The sequence below is a fragment of the Parus major genome, chromosome 11, assembly GCF_001522545.3.
Source record: "Parus major isolate Abel chromosome 11, Parus_major1.1, whole genome shotgun sequence".
Taxonomy (NCBI): Eukaryota; Metazoa; Chordata; class Aves; order Passeriformes; family Paridae; genus Parus; species Parus major.
The window spans coordinates 8,564,526-8,590,230 of record NC_031780.1 but is presented as its reverse complement, the minus strand read 5'-3'; the positions used below and the strand labels follow the sequence as shown (position 1 = coordinate 8,590,230).

At 45.8% G+C, this 25,705-nt stretch overlaps 1 protein-coding gene across 5 annotated transcripts in view; it reads left to right on the top strand.

Annotated features, from left to right (window-relative positions):
- The window catches only part of NECAB2 (N-terminal EF-hand calcium binding protein 2), an 85,463-nt gene that overhangs the window by 53,993 nt on the left and 5,765 nt on the right, over positions 1 to 25,705 (top strand). For 3 of the 5 annotated variants that reach the window (XM_033517251.1, XM_033517252.1, XM_033517250.1), the window contains exon 4: positions 16,892 to 16,989. In XM_033517251.1, the coding sequence (XP_033373142.1) occupies positions 16,892 to 16,989 (98 nt within the window). Of the gene's footprint in view, positions 1 to 14,189; positions 14,216 to 16,891; positions 16,990 to 25,705 lie in introns of all 5 variants that reach the window. The other 2 variants (XM_015639958.2, XM_015639957.3) reach the window with 1 other exon arrangement.

The window sequence follows — 25,705 nt, the reverse complement described above, 5'->3', positions numbered from 1 at the left end:
GAAAGGGAGATTCCAAAATAAACCAGAGGCGTTAATGAGCTTTTTCCATTCTTCTTGAGTGCCTGGGAGTGTCTTTAGGGCACTAATGGTGTGGGGTGCTGGGCTTCAAACACTCACCCCAGGTTTTATTGCCAGGTATCTCCATGCAAGAACTCTGCTGTAGATGTCTTCATCACCAAATAATTCCTCTGGCAGCAGGAACATGCAAAACATGCCATGCAAAACGACAAAAAAGTAGTATTTTTCTCTCTGTTGCTCACACTGCCTGCCCTCCTCTCCTCCCAGCTACAGCTGGGGAGCAAGAACAAGACATTGCTGGGTAGTTCTACACTGCTGGTTTTAGCTGTCATTTCAGGAGGTTTCAGCAGTGCTCTTTGGGGAGCTGCCTGGAGATTACTGGAGAGATAATTGTATGTTGCTATTCATATCAAAGCTACTGGAACAGCACAAATAATGTGCAATATATGTGCATGTATGTATGGACACACGTAACAAAATGTGTACTTTTTGTTTAATGGTAGAAATGGGCTTTAGAATACATTGGATTAATGGTTACCTGGAAATCCAGTTATATTTGCAGGGCTGTCTACTCACTTTCTTACTTTTTCTAACAAGATGTATCAATTTTAAAAGGAAAAAGTCATTGCAGATGTAAAGTCAAAGAAGTTTTAGGTTCACAAATGAACAGATGAAACCCTTTAAAGGTATTCCTGTGACAGTGGACAAAGCTTGCTTTGTCTGACTCACAGCTCCCATCTTCTGCCAGCTCCCTGGGCTGGCACTAACCCCCACTCTGCACCCCCTTGGAAGGCAGAAGCACCTCTCAGCCCTTGGGAAAGCACAGGGATGTCAGACGTGGCTGTTGACCGAACAAGTGTAGTCCTTGCAGGGGATTTTAGAAATTCCTTCTCTATCTCGTGCATTTTTCATAGCTGCAGAGGACAATGCTTTGGGGAGAGATCTGCTCACTGGAGCAAGACTGCTCAGATGAGCTGTACAGGTCCATTCACAAGGAGACAAGGACATGGCATTAGCATTCTGCTGCTCTGTCAGTTGTTATCTCTTCTCTAGGCTTACAGCTATTCTTTTAAGGGCTTTATTCTCCCCCTCTCCCTGGTCTAAATGAGCTCTTCTCTCCAGTGGCAAACACTAGAAAAGGCTGGAGTGTGCACGTAGGATAATTAACAGAAGCTTCTCAGAAGCCTTTGCAGCTTCCCCAGGCTGTCACTTTTGCCAGAGGATTGTGACAAAAGGAGAACTGAAGCCTCTCTTGCTCTCCAGCCTGTGCTGTGCTGGCAGTGCCACCTCCCACCCTTGGAGACCCTGCCCTGGGGCACGGTGTGGTCCAGAGGGGTAATTGGAGGGGAAAACTGGTCACCTGCCTTTAGGATGCTGAACAACATCCTTCTCAAGAACGAGAATCCACCTTCCTCCTCTGACCCCTCAGCTGCTCAGGTACCACAGGGAGCTGTGCTGGACACCACAGTGATTTGGGGTCACTTCAGGGTGCAGAGGTGCAGGTCAGGGTAGGTATGGTCAGGGTAGCTCCCAACCTGTTCGGTTCCAGAGCTGGGGGGACAGGTGCAGGGCCCCTCAGGGGCAGGAAATGATCCTGATGAGCTTCTCTGCCTGCACTAATTAGTCCCAGAGCGGAGCAGAGCGTGTCAGGCCGACACAGCTGTGCTGCTCCCAGCAGCTCCAGCACTTTGAGGGATCCACAGTGACAGTGAGGACAGGGAGGAAGCTTTGCACTGCCCCTGCTTTTACTGACATCATCAGGGCATTTGTGGGGCCAGAAGTCCTCAAAATGGCTCTTATACTTTCAACAGATTATTTTGATTCTCTGCTACTTTGAATGCATCAATACCCAAAGGTGCAGAAGAGTTTCTCAGCACTCTCTTTCCAGCACACAGTCCTGCTCCAGACCTGGACACCCTCAGTACCTTCTGCACAGCAGCCTGCTGTCCTTCTGCTCCAGTCCTTTTTTTGTCTGTGGTGGAAAAGGTCTGTTGTTACTGCTTTGTTTGGATGCCACAGTCCCTCCAGGTACTACTGTGAGGTGCTTTGCCTTCCCACTACCCACCCCAGGTGTGGTGTCCTTTGCTGTGAGACATCTCCCTCTGAGAGAATCCCCTGTGTGCAGGGACACTCCAGGAGCAGTGCTCGGCTGTCTGTGCTTTTCTCTGAGTTTCTGCAGTCCAATCCTCTCCAATTTGAGCAAAAAGTGCTTCTAATTCTTGAGCAAGAACAATGATGATTATGATTGAGTACATTTTTCCTGGTTTTTTTTTTTTCCTCCCCCTCCCTAATCTTGTCTATTTGCATTGCAAACCTGATTCAGTGGAGTGCTGGGTTTGTCTGAAGCCTGCACTACAGAGATGGCTGTGCCCATTGAAACCAGCTTCATTTTTGAATATGGAATGTTCTCAATTAACTCCCTGGGAAATAAACTACGGATGGTTTAATCAGCCAAGATTTTGATTAACTGATTCAAGAGACAGTTCTTGTCTCTTCAGAAAGGGACAAAATGATTGCACAAAAATTACATGTCTTGCTCTAATTTCTGGCTCTCAAGAGCATGGGCATTTGGTGGATTTTGTTTATGTAGAAGATGTTTTTGAGTCCTAGCTTATTCTTCTCTAAACATGTCATTTAAACTACACTGTGCTCTATTTTTCATTTAAGTGAAGAAATACTTGGTGCCAAGGCCGGTGCTCAGCATCTGCGTGCTGATAGAGACACAGAACGTCTCAGGCTCACCAAAGGGGCTTTAAAAACAAATCACCCAGTGGGAAGGTCACTGCAAGAAGCACAAAGCTGAAAAACTGCACAGAATCTTGTTTGAACTAACATCTGAGGACATTTTTCTATTTCTAATCCTATTTCCCAGGTGTTTTCCCAGGCAGGCTCTCTGCTGGGTCCCTGGGGAGAGCCTGTCTTGTGCTGAGGCAGATTGGTTCTGGGAGCAGCAGGCTGGTGTTTACTGCAGAGTGCGAGGATTGGGGAGGGTTTATCTGTGCAAATGGAGTGAAGAACAATCACATCAGAGACTTTTCTAGCTGGGAAAGGGGCTCAGCACCTTATCTTTTGGATTGTGTGTGGCCATTCTTCATCACTGGTTTTCTGTTCTAGGGAATGGAAAGATACCAAGATCTTGAGTTAAAACCCATGAAAGTGACTGAGATACTTAATTCTAACCAGCCACTTGTGTTTGAGTCATGTCTGAGGCATTCAAGGAAATGGTAGACTTTGCTTGCAGCTCCAATCTTGCAAGTTTATCAGGTTTTTTTATTCTGGGTACATGTGCTTAGGGCACCAGCATCAAGCAGCAGACATGTCCAGCTGCTCTTTGGTGGGCAGAGCAAGCTGTCTGCCTTGGGAATGCGTTCGGGAGGAGGTTTTTTAGATAATTTTTCAATGGCAACAGGGTCCAGGGGTTTCTTGCTTTACTATTGCTTTACTAATTCCCTGGCAGTTGTGTGTTACATATCCAAACCTGCACATTTGTAGCTCTAATTCCTTCCTCTCCTACGCACAACTTTGGTAATAAACAAGATACCTGCAATAGCTAAAAGCAGTAGAAGGCTGATTTAATTTTACCCCATGCTCTCAATATCTTGTTATTTCCTTCTGGCAATTAGTGACCCATTCAGCTGAACACTGAACAATCCCTCTCTCTTTCGCAGTTCAATATCACAGAGATTACAAATAGAAATTGGATTAGCCCAGGCTCCCATATCAAGTGGAAATAGGGAAGATGTTAAATATCCACTCATCAAAAAAAGGCCATTTCTGTCTGTTTCATACTGTTGACAGTTTGTGCATGAAAACACAAGAGATCCTCTCCTCCCTCCAAAAAGAGTTTGTTTTAGTGGTTTGTTTTCAAAACTGAGCTAAAGGAAATAATGAAAGCTTTAAAACATGGATAGATGACTTCTTTTGATGCAAAGGAGAGGGCCAACAAGTGGAGGGAAGTGTAGCTGTGCTGCAAGCCAGAGGGGTTTGTGCTGTTTCTGTGCCCCCATGAAGGTGAAAAATCGCAGCATCCCTTGGCTCTCCTGGCCAGGAGGGGCAGGACCCCAGAACAGAGGGGTGAGGAAGGGCAGTCAGATGGACGGAAATGGCTCTGTTCTGGGGAACTCTGCCCTGCAGGCTCCAGCTTGGAACCTTTCTGAAACCAAGGCAGTGATTTCCAGTCCACGTTAGGACAACTGGACAATTTTCTGTTTCTTTGGTTTTTAAAGCGCTTTGCCAGCACTCCACAGCAAGAGGGCTGAGTCTGGATTTTGTGAATGAGCACCATAGGCTGAAACCCTTCTTTTCCTTCCCTTTACTTATTTTATATTTTTCTGCAAGAAGGGAATCCATATAGCACAAAACCAAAATAGTCACTGCAGCTATCCCTGTAAAGGAGTTTCCATTCCCAGCAGTCCAAGAGCACCACGCACAGCTGGCATTTAAAAGTCTGTCTCCAGGCTGATCACTTTGAACAAGCCTGACAGCAGAATTGATGCTCTGTTAACTGCTGTATTTACTGCTCCTGAAATGCATATGGGAGATGAAGAGCTGGGTTTACAAGCAGGCTGTGCTGCAGGATGCAGGCTGAAGACACTGCATGGGACCAGGATGTCAAAATTAAATAATCAGCTAGCTCAATGTAATGTGATGATAATATCACAAAAAATCAGGCTGTGTTTCCAAAGTGGAGCTGGTGGGGACCCTGAGAGCAGAGAAGCTCCATGTGCTGCCCCTGTGCTGCCCATGGCATGTCCATCCTTCCAAGGACTACAGTCCCAGTTTTGCCTGGCATTGCCAGGCAATGAATATAATCAATACAGCAATCATCAATTTAATAAATCTGGAAGTGCCATCACTCCTAGCAGCTAAGTTACTCATAGGCTGTAATTAAAATTAAACCTGCCTTCTCTTTTCTTTGATGCACTTGTGGGCAGAGTGATATTTTTCAAGAAAATGTCATCCATAAAAAAATAAAAAATAGAAACGGGTTTCAATGTAATTTATTAGGAATTTGGCACATGCAGAGACTTGAAAATGTTTCATACTGTACCAAACATCTGTTTTACTTAAGGGGGTGACTGTACTTAAAAACTGTTGGATTAAGCTTAGTAAATTAGTGTGCTGTGTTGATATATTTTTCAGGATATTAACTGTGCTGTTAGCAGGAGTTTTTTGTGTTATCATCTTGTTCAGAGTTTTTGTGAGCTTTTCAAGAGATTCTTCTTTTGTGAGTGAGTGGTTAGAGGTTCTGGCCAACTGTGCCAATAAACCACAAAATGGTTTTACAAGGTACAAGGAATGATCCAAGAGGACATTGTCTTAATCACACAAAATTCTCTTCCTTGGGCAGAAACAGCTGCACCAATCTTGGCTCTTAACAGATCCTGGGCAGCCCCAAGTGGACGTGGAAGGGGGAAAACCCCTGCCCTTGCCCACGGTGGAGTTGCAGAAGGCTGTGGTGCCCCAGCCATGGGCAGCGAGGTGCTGTGCTTTGTGAAGGACAGCAGTGGGGCTGCTCTGCCTTGGGCTTCTCCTGCACCCCCAGAGTCTGGGGATTTGGGTTCATGGTCAGCCCTCTGAGGAGGATTTCCCCTTTGTGCTGTGTTTTGGATGTTATTGTGCAGAAGCCACGGGGCAGGAAGGGCAGAGCCTCACGGATGCTGAGCCCGGCTCATTGCAGCTCCCGATCTCCGTGTCTGGAGCTGTGTGGTACCGAGTGGCAGCCTGCAGTGCCACATTGCAGCTGCTGACAAATGGCTGGGGCTTCACAGGTGCCAGTTTATTGCTCCTGCCTTTTTTTAAAGTGACAATTATTTCTCTTTTAACTAGTGAGAGCTTTGAGCATGTTTTTCAACAGCATCCAGACCATTGTTTCATTTTTACCCAAATTCAGTCACTTCGCTGCCCCTGATAATTAGAGCTGGGTGTTTTGTTCTGTCAAACACTTCACCACATAGAAAATGTTGTTTTGGTTGTCTTGAAACTACTGATGAAAGAAAGCATCTGGTCTGTGTTGGGGGTGGTTTGAAGCTTGGGATTTTCTGAGGATGTTCTGGAGGCACCTGGGGTCTTCACAGTTCTGTTTCTGACACCTTCCTGTGGCTGTGTGGAGGCAGCTGGGTCACATGGAGGCTTGGCTCAGCTATGACCAGTGTTTCACAAGTGTCTGTGGCTGCAGAACACATCAGTATGCCAAGAGAGCGAGGAGCTGAAGGAGCTTTGAAATACAGCAGCAGTCTTTGAAAATGAGAAACTAGCAAATAATGTGTTATGTTGTGATGGTCTTCATCTTTATGGTAGCTATTGAGTCCCTGGAAGGAAATGAAATGAGTTGTGCTGCAAGAATCAGTGTTCAATCCTCCCTGCTGCCCCTGACAAAGTGCCTGTGCTGGCTGCATCACTGCAGGAGCCAAAGCAGGAGTGCTCCTGTCAGCAAACCCAGCCCAGTGTGTGCACAGAGCTGGTGCTCACTGCTCCTCACACCCCTGCACAGCCCTGCCTCCCACGGGAGGGGAGCAGGGACACGGTCCATGTTCCATGGGACCAGCAGGGTCACTTCTGGGAGCCTCTGAGAGCATGAGGCATCATTGCAGGAGAGTTTCCTCATTTTTCAAAGCCAGGAAAACCCAGACCATAACCCTTCCTTGGGGACTGTGATGAGTGTAAAACTGGGGGAGGTAAGGGGCTCTGCCAGGAGAGGCAGGGATGAATCCAAAAGACAACCAGCACCTGAGATTTCACAGGATATTCTGCATTGGAAGGGACCCACAAGGATTACTGAGTCCAGCTCCTGTGTGAATGGTCCCTCTGGGCATCAAATTCACAAGCTTGGTGTTACCAGCACCGTGCTCAGGCCAGCTGAGCCAGTGAGCTCACAGTGGGCACTTCAGCTGCTGCATCCATATCTGCACTTGGGTGGTTTGGGACTTCAGGGATTGTATTTAGCAAGTTCAATACCCTCCTCATGCCGTTTTTGTAATGTTTATTACTGCTACAAGATGAATGCCACTGTATTGCAGGTCATTGGCTAGAGAAGAGGCATCTTCCCATCACATCCCTAATTACTGCTCCTCTGGAGTGCTATGGCAGCTGCCTTTTTCCAGGGCATCTGCAGTCCAGTATCACAGGCTTTGTGGAGCAAGTCCAGGCATTTTTGGACATCAGCCACCCATCTGGGGGTGTTCAGCCTCCTGATGTATCAATTAGGAGTCAGTGTTCAGTGGTAGCCACCCATTTTTTACCCCCTCTCTCCTTTCCTTTTGCAATCAGATCTGGAATAGGATTTGTAACACAGTCACATTCCTGTGGGTGTTTGAAAGCTGCTCTGAGCCAAGCTCAGGCTCTGGCACGGTGGGAAGGACAGCAGAGTGGGCAGCTCTGCCTGTAAACCCTGCAGGCTGGGCTGGGCAGTGGCTGTAGGGTGCTGAGGCACTTTGCTGAGAGTGTGACTGTCCCCAGGAGAGCCACCAGACACACCCAGGGATCTGCCATGGGGCTTCCAATCAAGGAGGAGGAGAAGGCAGTAAAGGTCTTCTGCTGATCTTCCCCATCATAACAGGTCACCTTAAAGGACATCTTTGGTGATGCTGAAACCACAGAGGTGGCTATCTGAGATGCTCTTGCCTGGCTTGGGCAGGGGGAGCCCAGCCTGCAGGGAACTGAGACCTCCTGGTTCCTCTCTGTGCTTCTATAGGCAGAGCAAGTCCTCTGTGGACCCTCTGTGTGACTCTGCAGCAGCTTCACAGGGTCTGGTTGTGCAGGGTGTGAACAGCCTTGAAGCAGGATGAATAAAGGAGTGTGTTTTATCCTGAGCCTACCAGATTTACTGTGCTTGTTTGTAAAGAAGGTCAGTTCAGTTTACCTTGAAAAATCAGTTTTTTCCACATTACTGGTTTTTAATGAGGACTCTGCTGCCCTGGTGCTCCAGAGGAAAGCACAAAGTGCAGAGTTCACAGCTTTGGGCACCACATTTCCTGTGAACGTGGGTGTGTGGTTTGGAAACTGGATCTGACCAGCATCTGAGCTAATGAGAACTCAGGTGGCTTAAAAAGGCAAGGAGCTGCAGAGAAAACCATGTGAAAATATTACTATTAAAGTATATTAAATACTGGAAGATGACTCTCCAGTGGGCCTGAATGCAGGTGTGCTGTGCAGCCCCAGTGCAATGATAACTAAGGTTTGTAAAGCCTACACCTTCCCTCCTGCTGAGCAAGGAGCCACCCTGTCACAGGGTCTGGAAAGAAGCCAAATTTCCCCTGTCTTGGTCATCAACTGCCTAAATCCCAAGGAAAGGTGTGCAAGGAACAGGAAGAAGCCAAACCCCAGGTTTAGGTGAGCAGAACATCCTTGGGGGCACCAGACTTCAGCCTTCCAACTGGTGAGTGAAAATCCTGTTGATAGCAAGGGCAAGTAGGAGGAAAGAGTCCATCTTCAAAGTACATAGGATGTGTTATAAACCCCAATCCTGCACCACAGGTGCTGAGACTATAATACAAAATTAATATGTGAACACTTCATACAAAATCCTCCTTTTGCTTCTCTATTTCTGGGCAATTCTTTGTCCCTATTTTTTTAATGTTACCGGGGCTTTGGAGAAAAATATGTTTTGTTGCTGGGCTTTCAGAAGCCCTTGCTGTGCTCACCAGGTGCTCAGTGATGGAGCACATGCCAAGGGAAGGATGAAGTTACTAGTTTTGCTTTAGAGAAGGCAGCACTTTTCTCCCCTTCAGGAGCCCCCATGGGAGCTGTTCTCCATAGGTGTTTTAATCTAAATCATTGTGCTTCAGTGCTGGACATGTCCCAGTTAGGCAGTGATCCATATGCACTCTGCAAAACTTTTCCTCTTTCAGATAATACAGATTTTGGGAGAAATCTGTGTCTGGGGGGAAATGATGAACCCTGTGTCAGCTCATGCCTCATGGCTCTCCATGTGTGGTACTTTCTGCCCCACTGGAAAAAGCAAATACCTGCTGGGCTATGTCAGGCTCACTGCCCACTCTCTTTATTGTTGTAAATACAATAGTATTTACAGTATTGAGCAGGGAGCAGGGCAATTGTGCCTGCATCAGTGTGTGCACCTTAGAATTATTCCAGTGAAGCACAACACAAATTCATGTCATGCAAGAAACAGGGACATTTGGCAGCAGAGAAAAACCACCCCTTAAGGTAAAGCCTGGTGGGCACCAGAGCCCCAATTTCCAGCTTGCCACAGCTAAAGGAATTGAGGCCAAAACTGATATATTTCCTGAATCCTCCTCTGCCTATGTCATTTGAAGCTGCAGGTGGCTGGATGCCCTTCTGGCTGTGGACAGCTTTGGCATATGGTTTCTGCTGTTTCTTTGCATGTGGAACACCAGATTTTGGAAGTCCTTCTTTAATTAATACCTTAAGAGTGGTTTGGGTTTTTTTCTTAAGCAAGCAGGTGGGTAAAGGGGAGGTGCTTGGATAGGTCTTGGGAAGGATTTACCAAGATTCACCAGAAGATACATTGATGGGATAGGGAAGTTGTTTAATTCTTTAGAATTATTCAGCTCCTGACTGGAATACAACATTTGGTATTTATCTTGCTCTGCCTGGAGTAATTTCTCTCACTCTGGGGTTTGTGTAAAAAATTTTTAATTGAGTTCAGAAACTAATGATTAGAAGTGACCATCTGTGACCCCTTAATAGGCATCTGGATGAATATTGGCCACATCTGAGGTGTCGAGATAACACAGCGCTGTTGCTGATGGGACTAGAAGCCTTATCATCAGATATAATAATACTTTCCAGCTGCACTTGTTGTTTTTTAGTCTCTCCTAAATGAAAATGAGTTCTGCAGGTGGCTGATGCTAGAGGATAATTTGTTTCCGTGCTCGTTTGAAGCCTTGTAGCAAACCCAAAGCTGTGAATAAAAGATGGAAATAAAAGTAGAACGTGATTTCAGGGAAAAAACTCTCCATTTTCTGTGCTGGTGAAGTGACTAAGCCATGTGGCTGCTGATGCAAACCTTTCATCTGCCCAAGGAAAAGGGTTATTATCTTCAGCTGAAGCTGATCGGGCACTGAGCAGCATTTGAGCAGCACATCCAGGCAGATATTTGCATGAGAAACATGAAGATGAGACTTTGATGTATTTGGAACTTCTGAATTCCCATTATGTTTTTGATTGTACTGCCCCTTGGGAGTGCCTGGGACACCTTTCCTTTGGCTAAGCTGAAACGCAGGAAGGGAATTTCATGCTCTGTTCCTCCACATTATCTTTTTCATTCTGAGATAACTTTTCCTCTCCTCTCTTTAGCTGAAGTCTGGAAAAATATGTTAATGACAGCAAGGCAGAGGCCATCAGCCTTGCCTTAGGGAGGCAGGGAGATGCTGGAGAGGAGAGGGAGAGAGGCTGGATTGCAGACTCCTGGCTGTGTTTGCTGGAAGGAACCTCTGCAGGTCAGCAGCAGCACTGGACCAGGACATTTGCCTTGCTGAGACCTCCTGGGATGTTCTCTGGGTAACCCCCTCCTTTGCTGGGCTCCACTGGGCTGGCTAATTAAGAGCTAATGCAGATAATCATCATGGGCAATTTCCTGGATTTTTGGGGTATTTTTTTCCTGGTGGAAAACACTGATTTGCTTTAATGAAGTGTTAGGCTGATCTGGATCAATGAGCTGGAGGTTCTGACCCAAGGCCTGGAGCTGCATGGTGCCATCACCCACCCAGAGGTCTGGCTGCTGGGATGCTCAGCTTGAGGCCATAATCTCTGGGCTGTTGGACACCTGTTGGACACAGGAATTCTGTCTGAAGGTGCCTACTTCCCAGGATAAAGTCTCAAAATGGCATCTTGTTTCCAAGAAAGGCAGGTACAGAAACAAAAAAGCTTATAAATGGATGGAAAACAGCAGAGTCAGTACAGGACAGCTCTGACAAAAGCCTGTCTGTGGACAATCTGCAATCAGGGACACAGCAAGAGAAAGATGTGACTTCCCAGTGTGGGAAATTAAATGACTCAAACTGCTGTTTGCAAATAAATGACAATGAAAAAGTGGTGAGACACATAAATAATAAAGGGAGTAAGAGGGTTAGCTCATATACTAGTCCAGCTGTGAAAAGGATGGGAATGGGACATGTTTTCATGGTTACCTGGTGGACTATGGGTTAAACAAATGCTTTTTTACCTCTAATCTTTTTACCATGTATGATCCTTTGCTTAGTGCAACTTATTTAACGTGTGATCAAGGGGGTGCAGGCAGTGCCTACTGATCCAGAAATGGCTACAAAAGGACAGAAAATAAAGTCACTGCAAATAATTGCAAAACCAAAAACGACCCAGGAACAGAAAGTGAAGTCAATGATAACTAAGTTTTGTAAAGCCAATTATTGGGGAAAAAAAAAAATGAAAGAGGAAGGATTAAAAGGAATGAGGGACTTGTCTTTACAAGAAAACTCCAAGGGTGCAGCCTCCCAGCAAAACTGAGCATGCAGGGTTGTGCTGCTCCATGCTACAGCTTCATTGGCTGGAAAACAGAGAAAAAGCCTGGATTTTCAAAAAGACTTGGATTTTCTTGATTTTTTTTTTTTTTTTCTCCTTTGAAAGAAAGACTTTTGCTTTGGAACAAGATCAGGTAGATGTGGTCTCTACTGTGCAGAAAAAATTGTATGACACAGAAATCTTTAATTATTCCTTCATTTCTACTTAAACTTCATTATATTCTGCTTAGTTAGTTGGGTTATGGCTTCAATAAGCTCTTGAATTAGTCATATTATTAATGAAAAAAAAATCAAAAGCTAATTCATAGCCAAGTGTTCTGGTACTTGAAAGACTTTTAAATTTTTTTTCTTGAAAACATGAGAACAACTTGTCACGATTTTTCTTTTTAGCTTATTGTTGTGTACAGGAGTGTTAAATGTTTGGCATCTGAAAAAAAAATTGGTAACTAATGCTCACCTAAATGTTTTTCTGCTGAAGGGATCTGTAATATGTGATTGTTCCAAAAATATCCTCTGAAGGGAAGCTCTGGGATGAAGGGTTAGGGATGACAAGGGAGCTCGTCAGGAGCTGCCACCTCCCGTTTCACAAGATCCTGAATATCTGCATAATAAAATCCCCATTGGCATAACCCATGGTGGAGCTTACTTACTAAAGCATTAAACCACCAGATCAGCTTGTAGATTGTTTTGTAGCTGGGTACTGCACATGGTTTTTGCTGTGCAGCTCCCAAGCTGGGCCAAAAAGCCCCTGTAGGAGTGGTGGGGATGTGGCTCTGTGCCAGCAACGTTCCCAGCAGGCAGACTCCTGGGGGATGGAAACAGCCTGCTCAAGTACCCATTGATTTCTCCTTCTCCTTACAGTTTTTCATCTGAACATTATCATATTTTTTTATTAAGTCAGCTTGTGACTTCAGTAATTTCTTTCATTAGGCTTATTCTGAAGACAAGATGGCTTAAAATTAAAAGCAACTTCTCAGCCGAGTTAACAGTCAAGCACAATTAAGTTAAATCATACAACAGCAAGATGTGGGGAAATAAAAGACCAATTTTGGCAGCAGCAGATCACTTATTACAATGCAGAATCACATGGAATACAACAACAGAATTTTTTTTTTTCCTCAGTAACATGCCCTAGCTGCAAACCCAAACCCACGTCAGTAGGTGTTTATAAACAATAACTGTCTTCTGAAAAATATTATTGAAATGCTTCCTGAGTGATGCTGATGTCAAAATTACTCTTATGCATGTGCCTGAAAGCAACATTTGATTTCCCAGGCTGTGTGCTGGAGAGAGCTTTGGTGAGCAACCAGCCACGGGGCTGGGGCTGGCACGGGGCTGTGCCAGTGCTGGAAATGCATCTGTGGGGGTCTCAGCTGAATTCCTGCTGCTGCACTGCTGAAGCTCCCTGCTGTAATCACCCTCTGCCAAAGTGCTGTGCATTGCCAGAGCTCCTGGGCTCAGGAGTGGCTCTGGTGCACAGAGATTCGTGTCTGTGTGCTCAGTGGATTTGGCCAGGAGAACAGCTAGTCAGGGAAGCTGAGCCCACAGCATCCCCAGGGGGTTTTGTAGGATTCAGAGAAGTAATTCCAGGGTTTGAGGAAGATAAGTCTCCAGGAGAATGAAGATAAAATATTGCAAAAGCTCATTTTGCAGAGAGAGCTGAGTGCTGCCCGCCCTGCTGGGACGAGCTCTGTGGCACAGCAGCCACCCTGCAGGTGTGTCCTGCAGCACGAGGGTCCCCAGACAAGAGGTGACTTCTTTACACCATGGCAGGCACCACTTACCCAAAAGGGGCTGTGATTCAGTACCAGAGCTGTTTCACACAGGACTGGTGGCTCACTTCTGTCAGGCAGCACCTCATGAGCTCAAGACTTTTGTGTTTGCCTTGATCTGGGCATCAAGGCAGGGCTGTCAGTGAAAGTCCTAATCCACTTATGCTGGCAAGTTAGAGCAGGGATGAGTTTAGTTAAAGAAATAACTTTCCAGGATATAAATGGATGGATAAAATATAATTCTATTAAGGGATTCTTCCAGTCCTTGAATGGCACTAGTGATTGTGTGGGAATAAGAGGCACAAAGAGATTAGTAGCAATCTTTATTTCCCAAGCAGGTTGTCTGCTGAGATGCTGTTACATAAACTAAATGTTCATGTGTTAAGAAGTAATTGTGCAGTTTTGTCTGGAGGGAGTCCTGGGCAAGAGCTGTTTCATAAGGGCAGAATTAGGAGAATTGGTCCATTGAGAAAAGTATATTTTGCAAATTTTAATTCTGGGTAAATGGGAACAAACACATTCCTGTGCCATAGCGAGTGTCTCACCGGGATGTTGCCAGGCTGGATGTTTGTAAGGAAGTCAGAGGAGCTGATGTGCCAGATGTGCTGGGTCCCCCTTGGGCAAAGTCCCTCCTCTGGGGGGATGTACAAGTGCCCATTTCCCTCCCAGGGAACATCCAAAATAACTTGTGAACCTATTCCAGCTGCACAGATGCTGAAGATGCCCTGAGTGACACCAACCCCTCTCTTCTCCATAGGCTGTCCCCACGGCTGGCTGGGGATGCTGAGGGGGTGGGTGATGTTGCAGGAGGGCACCTGGAGCTAAGCCTGTGGGAATTCTGACTGTAGCCTTCATCTGTCCTTTACATTAAAGTTGTCTTTCTTTCTCTTTCTTTCTTTTTTCCTGCTTCCTCCCCTGCCTCGTTCTGCCCCTCTTCCAGCAATGTGGACACCAAGGAGCTGTGTGGTGAGTGCAGTCCCTCCTTTTGTGCAATCATTGTGTGCATGAGGGTCTTGGAAGGTTGCATGAAACCCAGGACAGACTGCAGTGCTGTGGAGCTGGGGGCTCAGCCCTGCTGCTGCTCTGCTCCTTATTCCACAGCAAAGTTGGCAGAATTTTTTCATTTTCTTGCAACACAAATGGGGTCAGAGCTAAGCGAAGCACAAGGATCCCATTCAATAACAAGCTGGAGTTTAATTTCTGGAGATGTTGTGGCTTCCAGCTTCACTCTGAAGTTCAAAAACGTGTATCCCCCTGCAATACCTGTAACATGCTTCTGCCTGGGCCAGCCTTCATGTTTCCCAGCAGGCTGCCTCAGGGGTGCACCACCTCTGCTGTACCTCCCACAGCTTGCCAAAATTAAAGGCTGAACAGAAAATCTGTGATAATATTTTGTCCCACACCTTTACCAGAATGGGAATGTTTCCTGCTGGGATTTCTGAAGGGCTTTGCTTCTATAGGAGGTGCTCACCCAGATGTTTTTTTCTATGGATGCTTGATATTGGGAAACATTTCCTGCACCCAAGCTTTTTTGGGAGGAGATGGAAAGAGAGGTGTGTGGCCTTGCAGAGAGCTCATCCATCTCTCCTCTCCTCCTGGATGCAGAAGAACATACGAAGCCATCCCAGCAGGTCTTCACCATTTACCTTCACCACTTTGCCACTAATTACAGCCTTTGCAAGTCAGGCTGGGAGTGGGTTGTGCAGACAGAGATGGGGCTACTGGGTGCCTGTGCCAGCACCAGGCAGTTACTGCTTGTTCCTGACTCCTTAAAGACTTCTCTGTCCATGGGTGTGCCTGCATCAGGACATTGACCAGGGTTTCTCTTCTCCTGCTGTACTCAGCCCCTGCCCACACCATTTTGATCACCCAAGCTGGCAGCAAAAGCAGCAACATTTCCCCTTTCCCCTGGTTATTCCTGCTTGTCCTTGCTTTGGTATGCAAGAAATGAGAACTTCCAAAATCCTTTTGGTTTTCTGAGGATATGATATGCTTGTTCCCATCCCTCCATCCTTACTGCATTAGGTCTCTCTGCCAGCTGACCCAAGAAGTCAAATCCCCACAGCTTGTACCATCAGCTTTGCCAGGAAACCCAGGGGTAACAAGGACATTGTTTGACCCTTGACAGCTTTCTCCACCTCTCTGATCAAATCAGGATATTACATAGCTGTCACCCAGTGTGATCCCATCTCGCTGCCTCTCCCAGGGGTGAAGCTGCCAGGAGAGGAGGGAGATAAACCCATCACCTCCTGGGGAAAACTAGGGGAAGGAAGAGAAAAGATCGATCAGCAGAAGTTCCTGCCTAGATCTGTTATCTGCTGAATAGCTGCCCTTGTCTGTGATTTATTTGCTTGCTCCTCTTTCAAGTATTAAACATAAACCCTCAGTTTGTCTAAATGGGAGCTGTGGGGTCTCTCTTGAAATGGGTTGTGTGCTATAAAATGTTGAGAGCATCTTAAAAGTTATTTCTTGAGCCCTGCAGCTTCACATGGAAAAATAATGCTGAACCAGTGGAGCTGAACACTTCGTTACAGCCAACTCTGCTCTCCTCCCATGTGCTCCTTGGTCAGCCTCAAGGGTTTGCTGTGCCCACAGCAGCTCATTCCTCCTGAAATGGATGGGTCCAGCTTTTTATTTCAGGGCTTATTCTAAGTCCTTACCTATCAGATCTGCTCAATTTTTCTTTCCCAAGTAGGAAGGAAAAACCAAACAAATGCCCTGCAATGAGAGTAAGCTGTTTACTTCTCACGGAACAGCTGCTGTCAGTCATGCTGTGACATTCCGGTTTCTGCCAAAATCTTCTTCCCTTTGGATATGTTCTCAGACTGTAAATAGCTATAGGCACTTCTAATTAAGCCAAGAAAACCTAATTAGTGGGATTGTTTCCTGAAGTGTATGTCTTGCTGCACTCCACAGAGATGTCACCTCAGTGTGAAACTCCGTGTCCTCGTGCTGAGGAACAGCACCAGTGGCTTTTAAGGAATAGCTTTTTGCTGTGCTCTGTGTCAATCACCAGAAACAGGGAAAGGACAAAGGTGGCACAGAGAAATTGTGGCTCCCTCTCCATGGAGAACACGTGATTTCAGGCCCAGTTTATAGCCTTGTTCTTTTCCTTTCAAGGCAAATTTTACTCTCAAAAGCTTGTTCAACCTGTGATTGTGGGCTGAGGTGTAAATGTGATAGGAATGTAGGGAAAGATGTAAGGCCAGTCTCAGCTCATATAAATGGGGTGAAGTGGAAGGTATTTGGATGCTTTGAGTGGCAAAGAATGTCAAGGGAATGGAAAAGGGATTTATTTTGGGACCTCTTTCTCCATGCCAGTAGGAGCAGAAGGAGGGAGAGAGACCATGTACAATCAAATGCAGAGGTAGGCATAGAAATAAAGAACCTGATGAGTTATTTTCAATGGGAGCTGCTGGGTCTTACATCTCCTTTTCTGCAATGGTCACAAACTTCATGGGAATCACACCACTTCCCATCCCTGCAGGACAAGTTGTGACTTTGGCCAAGGATACAGAGTATAAAAATATCCCTGGAACCATCCTCTCAGGTTTATGTTACCACCAATAATAGATCTTGCTGTGCCAAGTAGCCTCAAGTTACATAAACATGTTCCCATCATATTTCTCTTGGTTTTCCCAGACTATTTTGTTGACCATATGGGAGACTATGAAGATGTTTTGGCCTCCCTGGAGATGCTGAACCTCTCCATCCTGAAGGCCATGGACTACACCAAACGGGTGAGTGCTCCTTCCTGCACCTCACATTTCACAGGCTCAGAGTGAGGGTGTAAAAGTTGCATTAACAGAGCACATCTGAAAGGTCCTCATCCTCCTCAGCAGTGCTGTGTCCTCCTGCTCTGCAGGCCTCTGGGTCTCTCAGGTGGGATTTTGAATGCATGAGTTGTTGTTAGCATCACTGACAGGGCTTTTGGAAACTTCAGCTGCCTTTAAATCCAGCTTCCACCTTGGAAGGCATCCTGCTTTCCAAACACAGTTGCTCCTTTGTGAAGCTGCTCTATTAGAAACAAGAGGGCTGTGTGTTTGAAGGACTGCAGAGGAATCATACAAGCACCCAAACTGAGGCATAATGACCTGGTTTACATGTGCAAAGTAGCCCTAAATCCTTAAAGATCCATCATGTATGTTAATGATACTGGATTATTATAGACAGTGACACTGACCAAGAAGCATATTGAAGTTCATTTATGAATACCTATAAAATCTGAGCTGATGTACCATATAAACATCCCTGCTGAGAGGTGTACCACTTGTCTGTTGTCTTACCAGGCTGAGAGAAGTGTTTATAGAGCTTTATTTCCTTTGAAATTATTTTCCTGTCCTTCAATACCACATAATAGTGCAACTGGGCTGTGTCAGTGATATTTATTCCCCCAGGTTAATCAATCCCTTCTCCCAGTTCCACCTTCAACCACATTTGCATTGTTCTTTTGTGCCACAATGAATAAAAAGTAGTTTTCCTCTTCACTGGTGAGCAGTAAGGTGGTACACTGAGGGCCAAGCCAGGGAGGAAGGTTTTGCCTTTTCCAAGAAGTTCTAAGCACTTCCCAATCCAACTGCAGCCCTCCTGCAAGCAATCCAAATTGTAATCTCCCTTCCATCTATTTTTGAAGCTAAAAGAGAAACTCAAATTACTCCACATCAAAGAAGTGACAATGATTTCAAAGAAGTTTCAGGAGTCAGAACAGGAAATGGCAAATTTCTCTCCCTCCTTGCTGCTGAGTAAAGAGCTTGATTTCCTTGCTTGATCAAAATCCATCCATTTTGATGTTTATGAGGAAGGCAGCATGGAAAGTGAAGGCACATGTTTAACAGGTTGATATCTTGCCATAATAAATTAAAGGCAAAAATCTTTGGCCAAGCACTGATCTGTTTGAAGTGTTAATGATTTTTTTATCCACATCACAAAAGGATTAAAAATAATCAGGACAACACTAATAGTTCATTTTTTTATGATTAAATTTCTGTGTCTGTTCATGTCTCATTTATACTCATTATTAGCAATTTTCATGACCATCAGGTTTGCCAACTATGTATTTTAAATAAATGTTAACATGCTAATAGAGATCTTAGTAATTCATTCCAACTTGCTGTTCGTGATGCCTTTCACCACTGTTTTTTCAATGTGATGTGAATATATATGACTAATTCTTCCTAATATTTTGCAAGAGGAAGGTGGTCTATTCCCTGCTTATAAATTAGGCATCTAAGCAGTTGGGTATTACCTTGTGCACGAGACATCTGCAGCAGAAGCAGGATGGTTATTCATAATCCAAACCCACTCATAAGAAGAATGCCTTTCTCCCTCCTTAATTCAGCAAACTGTGGCAGGATTCACCTGCTTTAATTGCAGCAGGTCAAGGTTATTTACCTAAACCTGAGCTGGTCACCTCCATCATGAATTTATGGAGAGAAACAGGGAGATCTGGAGCACTGGAGGCCTTCCTCCTGTGACACTGAAGGATCACAACACTTCATCTCAAATGCAGCCATTTCCCAGGCCAGGTGAGGGAGTGCTGCCCCAGCATCCTCCCATCCCCTCATTTTATCAGCCCGTGGGGTGTGCTGCTCTTCACTGCCTGGCAGATTTTTGGCAAGGGAGCAAGCAGAGCAAGACTCCATCACAGAGAGGAGCTGGCAAGGAAGTGTTTAATGAAAAACACTGTTCCCCACTGTGATTTTGTGAACAAAGTGGTACAAACCTCATCAATGAATTATTCAAAAGCAGGCACTTTGTTCAGGTAAAGAGGCAGGGAAAAAGAAAACCCAACAGTAAATAAGTTATTGTGGGTGGTAAAGAAACCTGTCTCCAGTGTTCACACAGGATATATCTGGCTTGGAAGGAATTTAAACCTCGTCAAGTTCCACCACTTTGCCATGGGCAGGGACACCTTCCCCTAGACCAGGGGAGAGTAAAGCCCCACCCAGCCTGGCCCTGGGCACTTTCAGGGATGGGGCAGTTTCCTTCTGCTCCATCCGTTCCCCATGGGAAGCTGTAACCAAGAGTCCCATGCTGATGGGGTAGCAGGATGTTTGAAAGATTCATACATTTAACATATAGTTTTAGAAACACTGGAAGAGATGAAAGGTGGGCAAAGCAGCAGGTTTTGGTAGAGTTAAGTGTGGTTTTGTGTCCCCTGATGCTTGAGCCTGTTGCTGTCCCTACACCTTTTCTTGTGGCCAGATCCTGCAAAGGGCTGGGTGATGATGCTGAGCACTGTGAGTTGTGAGCAAACTGCTTTTCTTGTGAGCTGCTCCAGCTTCTCCATAATAAAATACACATTTCCTAAGCTGGAGCTATCTATCGTTTAGGAGTGTTCCTATTCCCTCCTTTTCAAACAAAGTATTTGGGGCAAACAGTAAATGAAGTTGAACCTTTTTCTGTGTTGTCTCTTTGAGGGGTGCCAGCTGAAGAGAGGGCATGGGGAACCATGGCATTTAATTGCTGTTTATATTTCTCACCTTAAAAGACAACTGATTATTTCTTGCTCATAAAAAGAGAAAGCAGCAATTATCTCGTGCTGGAGGACCTCGTAAAGCATCAGCAGTAATTAGATTCAGAAGTGGAAGGTCTCACACAGCAAAACAAAATCTGTCATTGTAATTATTTTCCAATACAGTGATGTCCGTGCTGCATTAAAATGACTGCCGGTGACAATTGGAAATGCAAAGTTAAATTGGAGAGAAAGGAAATAAACTTTTGGGTTCTAAATAAAGCTGACAGCAGGAGATGTTCCTATACAATTCTATTTTACTGTTGTATAGTGCAGTCAGCAAATAGCAAAGCCAGCATGACTGGGAAGGTTTGTGTCCAGTGTCAGAGGGCGTGTGGAGCACGGTGGGAGCTGGGAGAGCAGAGCCAGGTTGGTGCTGTCCCTCCCCCTCAGTCACTGAGTCCCCTGCCTTAGGGGACAGTGCCCACCCCAAGCTTCCACCATCCTTGTCAGCTTTGGGGGTGGCAGGGGAAGTGCCCGGGCTGGCAGAGGTGGTGACTACCACTGCACACCAGGAAATGCGACTCTGCTTGGTAAAAAACATGTGTGGGTTTCTGAGAGGCTCAATTAGCCTTGTTCCTGTCAGGTCCAGTTTCCACTGCCAGCTGCACTGGGATTGCTCCTGCTTCCAGCTTCTGCCAATTAAGCATTTTTGCAGGACTGACCATGGAAGCATCCATGACCTTAAGTGGTGAGGCAAACTTTAAAAGCAAGGTGCAAAGAAATCCAGAAAATGCTGAGTGATGAACATTTTCAAGGATGAAGCAGCTCAGATTTAGTCAAATCATTCCTTCCTGGGGATGCTCCTGTTGGGCAGCAGACAGGTCCAAGAAGCCCTGGTGACTGACCTTGGTGCACACCCTGTCCCAAATGGAAGGAGGGTGGAACAGCAGCACAGTGGTGGCAGCTTTGGGTTGTGCTCAGCCCAGAAAATGTGAGCTGCTCAAGGCTTCTCACAGATTTCATGTTCTGGCCTTGCCTCACAGTGGTTAAATGAACAGCAGCTGAAGACTTCTGCTCTGGGTTTGAAGTCTGTGGGGTGCCACTGCAGTGCAGCACAGGCAGGTCTGAAACTCTCCTATGATGCAGTTAAAGATGTAATCACAGTGAATGGCTGTGGCTGAAAAAAGAAAAGCACGGTGATGGGTCAGTGAATTGGCAAAGGATGAGTCAACTCTCCATGTGTTTTAAATGACACATTTCTGAGCAATTTCTGTATCAATTTCTATAGCAAAAAACAGATGCTGATCTCTGGAAAAGTTACAGACTTTTGTAGTTGAACAATCTGAAAGGGAAGGAGGTGCTCTTGTTTAGCTTCTCAGAAAGCATTTCTGCAACTCTTCTCTGAAACTAATTAAAGAATATATTGCACCACAAATTAAAAACAAATGTGCTGCTTTGGTCCTGCAAGAACTGAATTTTCCCCAACTTTTCAGACTCCAGAGCACAAAGCCACTTCCCCATGCGATGCCATCCGGAGCGATTTTCTTGCCAGCTCTGCAGGGCTGTGCATGAGATCCAGCTGGGCTGCCAGACTGTGGGGAGCAGGAACTGGCAGGGGGATGAATCTTAAGGTCTCTCTTGGAACTTATTTTTAGATTAAGATCCTCGTTCATTGCTCTTCTGTCTGTTGCTGCAAAGTTCATGTCCCTCCATTCTCTCTGAAAAAGAAAAGCATCTTCTCTGGAGGTCTTGCTTGGGCCGTCCTGGCTCCAGATCTCATGGACCTTCTGTAGAACATGGTTTTCCTCCTCTTCTCTCCCATTTTAGGTCTGTTGCTTCTGGGATTTAGATGAATTGTATGGTGAAGGTGTCAGTGCTGCTGTCTTGCCAAATAGTCTGAGAGCAGCTTTGAAGGAGCCACCAAAAGGAAAGGCAGTGAGCAAGTCAAAACATAAGCATGTGGCACAGCCAGGCTGAGCCTTCAGCAGCTTGACCATCCCACATTGCTACATCTGCAGGGTCCTTTGAGTAGGTCTTGTTTGGAAAACAAAATCTTCACTTCCCTTGGAAAACTGAAATAAAATATGGATCAGATTGCTGCCTTGTGGGTGCTAAGTACAGCTAATTAGGAACCTGTGTGAAGCAAAAGGCTGATTAAAGCCAGGGTGTTGAGAAGCAGAAGACCCCACTTCCAAGCCTGTTCTTTGCCTGCTGGGTGAGTGGACAGGGTGCAAAGGGTCAGAAGCCTCTGGGTCCACAGGTGACCTTGGGGATGTGCAGCAGAGCCCGTGTGTGGGCCAGCAGGTGCCTGCCCCTCACATCACTGTGGCTGCACCACAAATGGTGGGATTCCAGTGCAGCAGGGAAGTTCTCTAATAGTTCTTGTGAGAACAGAGAAGTGCTGTGATAAATTGCCTGGGAATGGTCGATGGCAGGAAACCTTCAGGACCAAAAAGGTAAGCATGAGAAGAGCCCAACATTGAGTTTTGCAAAAAGAGGATTTTACAGCAAAAAACTTTTCAAATCCATATGATGCTGTTGTCATTTCTTTAATCTGAACAGGTGTCTCATTTGGTTTTTTAGAACTGTTTGGGGAAGGCTGAGGGTCTTTCATATGGTAATGCTTTCATTTATCAACTATTTAAATGCCTGTTCTCTTCAGGTTTCTCCTACTGATTATGTGCCAGGCAATCAGTTTTGGGTCTCTGCTTTGGAAGGGATTTAAAAGTCAGGGGGAGGGAAAGGAGAAAGAGGCAGGTCTGAGTGTTATTTTAATTATAAGAAAATATCTCTTGGAAGCAAACAGGCAATTATGAGCAGCGAATTTAAATCAGCCACTCCGAGATTGCAGTGCAAAACATGCCTGGTTTTTAAAGGGCTGGGTGGGTGGAAGATAACCTCTCCATCATCCTGGGAAGAGGCTTGACGGGTGTTTTATGGCATGGCGATAGGTTTGTTGTCGGGTTTTGTTTTTTTAACTGGAGGAAAAGTGTGGGTGAAACAGAGTTGCCTTTGGTTTCCAACTGAAAAGCCTTCTCAGTTTGGCAGCATCACTCTGTGGGTGTGCTTGGACTGTGGTTATTAACAGTTGGACAAGTCAGCATTGTCCCCAGGCGTGGTAATTGTCAGCCAATTTGGCCAGTCTTGCTGAAAGCCAGCACTGGGAAGCCTTGTTGGTCAGGTTGTAACCCTGTGAGGCAAAGGGAAGATGTGGGGAGGTCACAGTGGGTCTCTGAGTTCGTGGGTGGTGCAAAATAATCTATATTTTACATCCTGTAGTCTTAATGAGCTGAATAGTGACCTTTAAAAATGCCAGCGAAGAAGCTTTGAGATGTTCAACAACATTAAAACTCTCATTCCCCAGTATTTGATACCCACAATGCCCATGAGAGCCCATTTTTAGGCATCCATTTGCAGTGTCTGGTGAGGGAAACTTGCACTGGTTGGCAAATCCAAACAGTCCACAGCATCAAAATCCCAGTTATGCTTTGCACAAGTAACACATCCCAGGGGTGTTTTCATTAATCTGTGCCAGAATTTGGGCAGTTTTGGGTGGGCACATGTGGAAATGAAAAGCTGGAGGAGCTGTAGTGGGGCTTTGAGGGAACTGTGCCCCTGTGTTGGCTGCCCCTGTGTGTGGGAGGATGCATTACAGACACGTGAACAGCCTGTGATGTGAAGGAGGAGGGTGGATTTGGGGCTTGGACCTCAGCCAACTGACCAGAGACCCAGCCCTGGGCAATATTTCCCCAATAATGCAAGCTGTCCTTTTCCCAGTCTTCTCTCATTTTTTAATGTCTCTGTTTCGCTTCCTGCTTGTCAAATCATGACACTTTCTGAGGCTCTCCTGAGAGCCATCAACACAGAAATCTCAAGGCCATCCTTTCAATGATGTTTTTACACTTGCTGCTCATTGCAAACACTCACAGTCACCTGTTTGCAGCAGCAGAGGTCAAGGCCAGGCAGCTCAGCAAAGAGCTTGCCTGGAAATGATGGATGGAGAAGAGCAGGCTTGGAGATGTGCAAGAGTTTCTGGCACAAAACAGCTTCATTGAGCAGCAATTATTATATGATCTCCATAAATATTTTAACTTCTCAAGCTAAGTAAGGAGGAAATAACTCTTCAGGGTGGAATTAATAAAACCAAACCTCATTAAATCTCAATAGGATAGTCTGACAAATGTTTTAATAAGACAATGGGAAGGATCCCTTTATAGCTGGTCTTTTTTATGGTTTGTTTTTGCAACCCTGAAGAAGACACGTGGTAGAGGAGAGCCTAAGGAATTGCTGAAAAAACCTCTAAGCACATGCATTTCTGATTCAGCTCCTGAGAGCAAATGTCACAGCTGGGCTGGCAAATAGCCAGTTGTTAAGTGGGGAAAAAAAAAAATCACTGTTGTTTGATTTCAGATCTATTTGACTTACTTTCCTGTCAAAAAGCATCAGATCTTCACAAACACCCCAATTTTCTCTGCACTGGCTGGAATAGCTTTGTACCCAACACCCATCCATCCATCCATTGAATCTGTGTGTAGGGAGTTAAACTGATTTAAATGAATGTGGGAATCACCTGTCTGATTTTTCCTAAAGCTGAACCAAGGTTATAGGGTGCAGTTAGGTAATAAAAAATCCAGCATTTAACTACACATACTCTCACAGCTTCAGCATCACCGTCACCTCGTTGTGCACCACCATCTGCCAAGGATCACCATGTCGTGCATATTTCCCCAGAAACACTGTGGCTGCAACAGGGAGAGGAGCACATTTTCTTGTGTTAGACAGAAGTCATTAACTTCTGCTGATTGGATGCTCAGAAAGCCATCAAGAAACTAGTGCTTCCATATCAAACCAGGGTGAGAAATCAGCTCTGTGATCAGTTTCCCCAAAGGGCTTTTCCCATCAGCTCATTCTTCCTTTATGATTTAATACTGGAGATAAAGGCAGAGATAAAGGCCCTCTGGGTTCCTGCAGTGCTGCTCCAGTTGCCATGGAAATAACCCTTGTTAACATCTTCACCATAGAACAGGAATAATTTGCTTTGGGGAGCTTGGGGTGCTTGTGCTGTGCTGCTGCCTGCTCAGATAACCAGCAGTGCTGGGACCACTCCAGTCCCCCAACTGTGGTCATTGCTGATGAAATGCAGGGAGCCAGGAGCATCCATCCCTGTCTCATGGCTCCAAAAATTAGTGAATTCCTCCCAGAGGAGTCCCTGCCAGGAGGTGTGAGCACAGTGGGACAGACTGCCCAGCAGGGTTTTGCCTGGGCAATGTGCTGTCCCAGCAGGCACGGATGAGTGGAAAAGAGTCTGGGAAAAAGTGGTGCTGATGAGCTTGGGTTTAGGAGAGCCTCTTTTTCACTGCAAATATTTTCAGCTCTGCTGAGTGGTTTGTTTCAGCCAGGGCTGGTGAGGTCAGTGGCCACTAGGTCTGGTTGGGCTGCTGTTGAACTGGTTGGAGTGGTGTTGAACCAATGGTGGGTTGGTTGGGTCACTGTTGGACAGTTTGTGCCAGTGTCCATCTGGTTGTGCCAGCGTCCCACCTTTGCTGGTGGCTGTCAGGAGGTGTAGGAGCAGGACTGTGCCACGGGCAGGGCTCAGCAAGGCTGTGCTGGGAAAGGGGCCCTGGCTGCTTCATGCAGATCAGTTGTTCTATTAAAATATTTTTAGGTGTTCTTTGTCTTGAAAAAGTTTGTATTACCCTGGGAGCTTCTGTCAGTCAAACAACACATTGAGCCCTGTAAATCATCCCAAGCCCCTTGAACTTCAATGCTGGGTTGGCTGTGCTGCTGTGGGCTAGGGCTCTGTACAATGTGCTGAACTCTCTGAGCAGGGATCTCCAAAGCACAGGATGCACTTTTCACACCTGCACCCACTGCCTGCAAGGCAACAGTAAAGTGATTTAGAACCATGCCAAAGAGAGCAACAGGCTTTGGGTAGCACCTCTTTCCACCGTGGGGCATGGAGGGGAGCAGCTTGTGCATGGGATGCTGTGTGGGTGCTG